The sequence below is a fragment of the Capsicum annuum genome, unplaced genomic scaffold, assembly GCF_002878395.1.
Source record: "Capsicum annuum cultivar UCD-10X-F1 unplaced genomic scaffold, UCD10Xv1.1 ctg5138, whole genome shotgun sequence".
NCBI lineage: Eukaryota > Viridiplantae > Streptophyta > Magnoliopsida > Solanales > Solanaceae > Capsicum > Capsicum annuum.
The window spans coordinates 7668-16995 of record NW_025859321.1 but is presented as its reverse complement, the minus strand read 5'-3'; the positions used below and the strand labels follow the sequence as shown (position 1 = coordinate 16995).

The 9328-nt window shown below is 36.3% G+C and overlaps 1 protein-coding gene across 1 annotated transcript in view; it reads right to left on the bottom strand.

The window, feature by feature from the left end:
• Nucleotides 1-8211: 8211 nt before the first annotated feature.
• LOC124892865 (CCR4-NOT transcription complex subunit 9-like) overlaps nt 8212-9328 on the bottom strand; it is a gene marked incomplete at its 3' end in the record, with an annotated part of 7674 nt that continues 6557 nt past the window's right edge. The window contains 2 exon segments of the mRNA XM_047404043.1: nt 8212-8945; nt 9165-9271. Of these exon segments, the coding sequence (XP_047259999.1) occupies nt 8796-8945; nt 9165-9271 (257 nt within the window).

Below are 9328 nucleotides of genomic sequence, written 5' to 3'. Positions count from 1 at the left end.
AAATAAATGGGTTGTTTGACATTGCTCGACGTGGCTACAAAGCATCAAATTTGTTAACAGATCTCGAGGATAAAACCATACCAAAGCAGTACAGGGAGAAATTGTGCTTAGTTTGGTTTGCCCATTCGGTTATATTGGCAAGAGACGTCAACAAGGTCATAGAAGATGATTTGTTGGCGCGTGCTGAGGATTTTGATAAATTCAACAATTATCCCTGGGGATATGACGACTTTTACTTGACTGTCCAATATTTACTAACAAAGCTATTCTCAGGGACGACCACATTATACTGCTTTCCTTGGGCTTTCATGGTAAAATTAATCACTAATTTTACTCATCCATTAATTTATATTGAAATATAGCTATTATGATTTTTTTTGTTTGCTTTCTGTTTTACACTTTTTAGGCTTGGGCATTTGAAGCTATTCCTCCCCTCCGAAGGCAGTTAATGGATTACCCGGATGAGGTTTCTCATCCAAGGATGTTTAGGTGGTTTGCTGCAAAGAGAAACACCAATATTAAGAAGGTTGATCTCTTTAACCCTCCGGATGATGCAGTACATTTCAAGTAAAATAATTCTACTCAAAGATAAGAAATATATTAAACAGATATTATATCTGGTGCATGAGATGTTATATCTGATGCACCAGATGGGACATCTATTGCGACGGAGTATATCTTGCATCAGATTACCCATCTGTGGCTTTGGTTCTCTGAACCCAACACTAAAAGATTAACCATCTACTGCAAATTATGCAATAGATGTTTAATCTGATAACATATCATTCATCTATTGCGACTTACAGATCATCTTTTGTATAACAGATTACCCGTCTTGTGCAGCTGTTGCAATATTTGATTGATATTTTGCATCAGATTATCCATGTGTTGCTCTGTTTCTCTGAGCCAGACTCAAACGGATTTTAAATACTGCAAACTATGCAACAGATGGGTCGTTTAAAAAAAAATGTAGCCCAACTGTGAAAATTGTTATATTATATGATTTAAATGCATTTGTCTTTTTTTTCTTTTTTATAGGTTGTGCATCCATGGATCGTGCCTACTGAGGAGGAGTCGGTGATGACTTCTTATATTACTCTAGGTCATGTTGATACTATTGCAGACCCAACGGTGGAGTTAATAAAGAAGGAATTGGCTGGAGCAACAGCCATAAGAAGAGCAATTAGGCAAGGTCAGCCTAATGTTGAGGCTTTTCATGACCAACCTTTTACTAAGGCATATCCGGGTGCTTGTTTTGGTGGAGTTGTTGGTGTTGGTGGTAGGCATGCTGATGCTGCTACCACTTGTGATAATGACCATATTGATGCTCAAGAAAGAATAAATATGTTTGAAAACACCTCTTTTCGCCCTTACACAGGTCACTCTCACCCCTCTTCACCCTCGTGTTCTCATTGCAAATGCGATGAGTGCAAGGACAGATAGGATAAACTCTTTCAAAAAATAAAGACTATCTCTAAAGATATCAAGGAATTCAAATCCAAGAGGTGTATCATACCATCCAAGAAGGTGAGGGAGCCACACATTCCTACAGTGTTGGTTAAGAGAAAGAAAAGAGCAATTAGAGACGTACTCTCTACTCAAAAATCAAAAGAAATTGCAATTCCTCCCTCTCCAAAAGTTGTTGAAGTTCGGGGACCAGTTAAGAAGGTGGACATATACGCGGATCTTGGCACCGAAGAGAAGAGGGATCTACGACAGGCCAAGGATGCCAAGCCAGGTGCACCAGATTACCCCAGGCCTCCCTTCCCCCCCAAGACTTCCAGACTATGACTGATATGCGTATGCCGTACGAGGACAAGACAAGTTTACTTTTCCTAACCTAGCCCTTCTAATCTACCCGATGAAGAAGAAGCTACGCAACAGATTTCACATCTGTTGCAACATCTGGGTATACTGGTGCAACTGGTTGTGGTTTTGTTGCAACTTATTATCCATCTGTTGCGTAAGTTGCATTGGATTATTGATTCAGAGAACCCTATGCAACAGACGGACTATCCGTTGCATCTTTACAATTACTAACCTATTTAAAAATTAACTTCTTATCATACAGCATGTTGACATAATTCTCTACCTCATGAGGAAAAGACAATTAACATACCGGGAAGCTTATGACGCTGCCGATAGGATAATAGACCTCGACTTCTACAAGAAGCTCAAGGATAGGTACGATCAACTCAATGGAGAGGCGTCAGCCCTTGGCATGGGACTTGATTTCCTAGTTCCTAAGTTGGTCTTGGATAAAGAAGAAACGTTAAAATATGTTAGAGGGGACAGGCCAAATCCACATGGCAAAAGCTAGACCGAGGCAAAAAGGATTCTTGCAGTTATTAGCGTGAACGACATACATTATCGGGCTGTTGAGATACTACTCGTGGAGGGAAAGATCAATGTTTATGGCTCCAATGTACCTCTCGTCGATGATTTCGTTCTTTTTCTCCTCATGGAGCCATTGATGGTGTTGTTTCCCATCTTGTTGAGGGAGAGTAAACTGATGAGTCATTTGCCAAAAGAAGCGTTGATGAAGAGATCATGGGATTTTGAAAGTCGAAACAGGGGAATGATCCTTCCAAAAGATGATGTCGCTAAATGTAGCGGCTTGCATGCTCTTGCACACATTGAATGTTTGCTGACCGGCACAGAAATGTCCAAGCCAACGACTTTTCTGTATGACAACGCTGTGACAAACCTGCAAGAGCTCTGGGATTATTGGGTACTAACTGGACGCTTGAAGCCTGTGTATATAGAAGAGTCTATGAAATAGAAATTTTTAATTTCAAATCACCCTTCACTTTATTACATGTACATGTCGTGGCAATAATTTTTTCTGATGAAAGTTGAGTTTTTTATAATGCAATAGATTAGATTGTCAATCTGTTGCAATAGTGGGAAGACCTGTTTGAATAATCTAATAATCTAAGTCTAATCTGTTGCAATAGTGGAAAGACTTGTTTGATAATTTCTATGAATAGTCTAATAATCTAAGTCTAATCTATTGCAACAATGGGAAGACCTGTTTGATAATTTCCACAGATGACCTAAATTTTACAACATATGACTAAATCTTTTTTATATTTTCCAACAATTACGCTTGAATATCCATGTGGTCGTTGACAACAAACCAGTAGCAAATACACACACCACCATGAAAATTTCAGCAATTAGGCTTCAATATCCATGTGTCCAACAACACCAAACCAGTAGCAATAACGGCAACAATGTAGTATCTTCTTGCTCGATTTTGTTTCTCTTCAAAAACCTTGACTTTGTTCAACAAACCTCAGATTACACGATTTGCTTGTGAAGGGTGTCTTTCTTCATACCAATCAAAGTAATCGCATCCACCCAATTTCTATAAAAAAGAGAACACAATTACAAAATAATTACAAATCAATAATTAATCAATTAATTAAATTAAAAAAATATTACCTTCGAAATCTTACAAGTAAAAAACCTAAGACTCGAATTTTGTTGAGTCCAAGAAGTCTTTAACAGAGCTTCATGACCGCACTTACAATATCAAAAATCTTTATCACAAAAAATAGTGGAAAATGCGCTCGGCATTGTCGAGGTCAGTTGGAAAAAATGAAAGTAATAATTTGAAGAATTTGGATAGATAAAAGAAGATGATGATGAAGAAGAATATTTGAAAATTTAAGGTTAAATTTTAGGATGAAGATGAATATATAAGACAATGGGGAGGAAAAAATGACCGTTGGGGGCCAAGTGACGGTAATTCAGCAAAATTTGCCAGGACTGACACTAACACATTTGATGCCTATTTTATTTTAAAACTTTAAAATGAACATGTCTACTTGATGCCTATTTTATTTTAGATGTTTGAACTGAACACCGTCGATGGGTTGTGCCTTTTTTATTTCAATTCACTTTAACCTTTTTAAACTTAGTGGCAATTTTTTATGTCCAACAAAAGTTGAATTTTTATAATGCAACAGATTCTCCATCCGTTGTAACAGTTATCCTACCTGTTCTGACATATAGTTTATCTGTTGCAATAGGTTGGCCATCTATTGCATTATCTCGATGTTTTTATCTAAAGTCCATCTATTGCAACAGTGGGAAGACATGTTTGATAAATTTCAACAGATAATCTACCTGTTGCAACATATGTATAAATCTGTTCGATTATTCCAATAGATGTGTCGTCTGTTGCAACAGATAAAGTCCATCTGTTGTAACATATGTCTAAATCTGTTCTTTTTTTTTTTTCAATAGATGTGTCATCTGTTGCATTATCTTAATGTTTTTATCTAAAGTCCATTTGTTGCAACAGTGGGAAGACCTATTTGATAAATTCCAACAGATCACCTACCTATTGCAACATATGTCTAAATCTGTTCGAATTTTCCAATAGATGTGTCGTCTGTTGCAATAGATACATTATCTGTTGCAATATTTGAATCTAGTATTCCATTTCAATTAATAAGTTCAAATCTAAGGAATAAATAAAATTCGCAGACAAAATAAAATAAATTGAAGCCTTCATAAATTAGTTGAAATAAGTCAACGAATAAATGAAATGTAAAAAAATTGTTATGGGTACAAATCTCAACAAATACATCAACAACAATTTAAGTATACTGCCAAGGATTGCTTTGACAGGCTCAAACTATAAAGATCTACTCAGTATGGACAAGTTGTTCTTCATCCGGTGCTATGGAATTTGACTTTGCTCGTCGTGGATCTTCATTGTCGCTTGCGTACGATTTCTGCGCTTTCTGTTCTCCGTATTTTCATAAAAAGAGTAGAATATTGTCAATGTTGTTCAGCAGTAGCTTCTTCTACATCCACTTGGAAAGACAGAATTGGTCAATGCTAATCACGGAGATATAACAAACAGAAAAGGATAACTCATCTCTTCTAGCAAATTAAACAAGTCTTCCTCCCATTTTAAATTGTCCCAAATATATTATATTTCTGTTGCAACAATGAATCAACTGTTGGGACAAATTTCTACATGAGGAAGACCCTGTGTGATAATTTCCAACGGATGAATCATCTGTTGCAGCAGATAGGTCGTATGTTGGTACAAATAAAAGTTGTACGAAGAGCTATTTGATTTGCTAAAACAGACGAGACATATGTTGCACCAGATAAAGTATCTGGTGTAACAGGTTAGTCAACTGTTGCAACAGATGTATATATCTGTTTGATAATTTTCAGTAGATGTGTCATCTGTTGAAACATATATATGTCTGTTTGTTTTGTCAGTTGGAAGATATAATATATTCATCTTCTTCAGCTCGTGCTGCTCTCCTTTGGACATTGTACGTTGCTCAGTGCAACACGCAGACAGAGGAGTTGCAATTTCGCTTTTTTGGATGCCTGATAATGCTCTGAAAATCACTCTCCTTCTCCTCTTAGCCCTAATCTCTAATGGAGCGGATGAAAATAAAATCCTCTTTGATGGAAGGAGATCCCTCTTAGATATCAATTCCTTTACAGAAGTAGTTAATGCATTAATAACATTAATCACTACATCATGTTTCGCCTACAGTCTTCACATTTGCATGCAAAACATTCACTGGGAGAGGCAAAATCTGTATAACCAGTATGATCATACTCATAATGGTTTGCTTTAAATACTGTAAGAGGAGCATCATTAGCACCAACGGAAGCACCACTACCACCACCAACAGCTCCATCAACAACAACAATCCCACCCTCCAAAATTATTTTTCTTGTAATGGCTGTTGCTCCAAACAATTCCATTTTTATTATGTCGATGACCTTAAGGTCTGATAAAGTTTGCACAGACCGTAAAGTAAGAAAAAATGGCATCTTCAACTCTTGATTGGTCGAAACTAGCGACGGATGCATATTCTAACATAAATCATTACATAAATTAGAATGATGATTAGATCATTAAAAAACAACATTAATTAAAAAAAAAAACTAATTATAATTATACTTACTGCATCCTTTGGGGGGTTGAAGAGATAGATTTTTTTTATATTTTTATGAGTTTTGGCCGACAACCATCTCAAGATTCTTGGACAGGAAACTCCTTCCTGGTAGTTCACTTGTTGTCTCAAATAAGGAATGGCTTCAAACGCCCAAGCCTATAAAATAACGCCAATAAATCAAAACCATTATTGAGCGAAAAAAATGAATGATATCATAATAGAAGAAAGAAACATTTACCATGAAAGCCCATGGGAAGCCATATAAGTTGACTGTCTTTGACGCTAACAGAGTCAACAAATATTTGACAATCATTTTGAAGTTTTCATACCCCCATGGATAGCTGTTAAACGCCTCAAGATCCTCAAAGAGCTTTATTAAACCGAGGCTTATGTTGTTGTTAATGTCTCTCGCCCAAAGAATATTATGTACAAACCAAACCAAGCTTAATGACTGCTTGTGCTTCTTTGAAAGTTCTTTACCTTTCAACGCTTCTATCAAATTTTTGTTTTTGAATCTTGGACCAACAATGGACACCAGGTCATCACGATCACACGACTTGCCTTTGCCTTTTTTGGGTGTGCTGGGTTCTTTTTTTTTTGTTAGAATAGGTATAACTTGAGAAGGAAGATAATATTTTAGTCCAGTAACTATGACAAACTCCTTCCAACCAAAACAAATAGGCATGTCATAGTAATTTATCCACACCTCATCCATCTTATCTTTGTTTTCATACATAAACCTACGCATGAGAAGTTCATATACCATTTTCATTTGGAAACGAGCATTGTTATCCTCCGACAAATCAAGATATTTCCCAAAGCAGTTGTCCCTGAAATAAGCATCCAATTGTTGTTCTCGAAGTATTTTTCTGAAGACGTCGAAAGATTTTCCCATGACCGACTTAACCATGAAATCACCCATTAAATCTGCGGCACCATCGCACTGCATTCTCACAGGATAACGATCAATGCTGAAGGCTTTGACCAGCTCTTCGGTGGAAGGGCTATTAGCATCTGCATTATCTCTTTTGAAATATTCCTCCTCCCCGTGTTCATCATATTCTACTCACGATTGAGATAATGCTTGTAAAGCAAGCTCATAGAGTGGTGGATGTAGCCTAGCTGTTTCACTTGTTCTTTTACTTAGACTTGATTCGATTTCTATTCTTTTGGGAACCATATTATCTAAAATTAATAGGAACATAAGATGATATATTATTTTTGATCAATGCATCGTTAAAAAAGGATAACAATAAATCAAACAAGCAAACTAGTAAAATAACAGTTGCAATAAATCTGTTGCACCAGGTAGTATATCTATTGCAGCATATAACCAAACTATTGCAGCGAATGAGTAATCTATTGCAATAATACAAAATATACCACTCATCTTTTAAGAGAGATGAATGGTCTGTTTAACAGATCACACAACTGTTGTGACATCATCTGTTGCAATATATGAGTGATCTGTTGGAACAGTTAAATAATCCGTAGCAATGGCTGAGTAATCTGTTGCGACAATACAAAACATATCACTCATCTGTTGAGAAAGATGAATGGTCTGTGCAACAGGTCACACATCTGTTGCAACACATGATCTATTGGAACAGTTATCAACGATCAATATTATTTAGATTTCTTCCAACATAGGGTCGTCTATCACGGCAGATGAATGATCAGTTGGAAAAATAAAGTTTTGGACTTTTCTTGTAGGAAGAGTTGGTAGGATTTTATCCAACAGGAGGTTCATCTGTTGCATCAGATCATTAATCTGATGGTTCTTCCATTGCACCAGATGGTTAATTAGTTGCATCAGATTTTTTATTCGAAGCTTAATCTGTTGCAACATATGGTAAAGTTGTTGCATCAAATTATTAATCTGTTGCATCAGAATTGTAATCTAATGGTTCCTATGGTGCATCAGATGGTTGATCTGTTGCATCATATGATGAATCTGTTGCATCAGATGGTTAATATGTTGCACCATATGGGTAATCTGTCAGAGGAAACAGTAGCACGATTTTGTTAAATAAAAACAACAATTTCACCATTTTTACCAAGACAAGAACTAAATAAATCAAACCAAATTGTCCTTTTGTTTTTATAAACAAAACAATAAAAATCAAACTTCAAAATAATGCAACAAACACCAAAATATCATAATTCACTTCGAAAAGAGAAGAGAAGAAATACCAAAAATTAGGGTTTTATTCTGACCGCATTTCAAATTAGTGCAACAAATATTGAAATTGTTAACCAATACTATAAGAGAAGTTGGCTCAAGTTCCTCATTTTCTTCAAAACTAAAAAGGCCATAAATTTTTACCTGTGAAAGAAGAAAAGAACCGATGAAGAATTCGAAGCTGTTGTGGCCGGAGAGCAAGACTGTCATGTCGATTGAAGTCGAAAAGGAACTAGAATCCCAACTATTTGTAGTCGGATGTTGAAGTTGCCAAGGATTGAAATAAGAAATTTGCAGAACAGTTGGTTGGGAGAGAGTTGAGAGAAGTTGTTAAGAAAGGGATGAGAGACAGATTGATTGAATTGAAGAGGGAAACTCGAAGCCCAACTATTTGTCGTCGAGGGTTGAAAGGAGAAATTTTGCAGAACTGTTGGTTGGGAGAGAGCTGAGAGAAGCTATCGAAAGAGAGGAGAGTGTGGTTGATTTGGATTGAAGAGGGTGTGGGTTGGGTTGATTTGTATTTTTGAAAAGATTAGAAAGTTTTGAAAAATTAATCAAGTCCACAATTAACTTGATCAAGTTTCCTAATAATGTTTGACCCTATCTGTTATTCAATGTCACCAATCCTTCATTCAAGACTTAAAAGACACCTATTCTTCAATTTTTTCTCAAGTAAGTCGAGGGCGGATGAAACTGGAAACAGGCTTTGGGGAAGCACTAACTGTTTTGGATAGTTCACATCCAATGTCCATCGAGCGCAAGAAACTCGGAATTATCTCTTGTGAAAGAAGAGCACGGTTAACTTCAGTGTCATCTGCCTGCGCAGAGAAAATCAAAAGAAACAAAGTGGCTTCAGAAAACAACTCATTACGGTAGGTTAAGAATACCAAAAATAGCATCTTTAGCTCCTGAAATTAAAACTAATCATGGTTTCCTTTTCATATGTGGTCATCCCCAGTAGATACGATCATGAATGAAATCTTTATATGAACGATGAAAGTAGAAAAGAGACGCATGAAACACAGTAGACTTATTACCTTCACAAGGGCGCCAATGACACCTAAGCTAGCAAGCCTCAAATATTCAAAAGGTCTAGAGTTGCTTGTTGTAACAAGAAAAGCATACAGATAAGAAGGAATATTTGCTGCAAAGAAAAAGCTGTCAGAAGGATTTATTCAAGAGAAAGCAAATATAACAACAA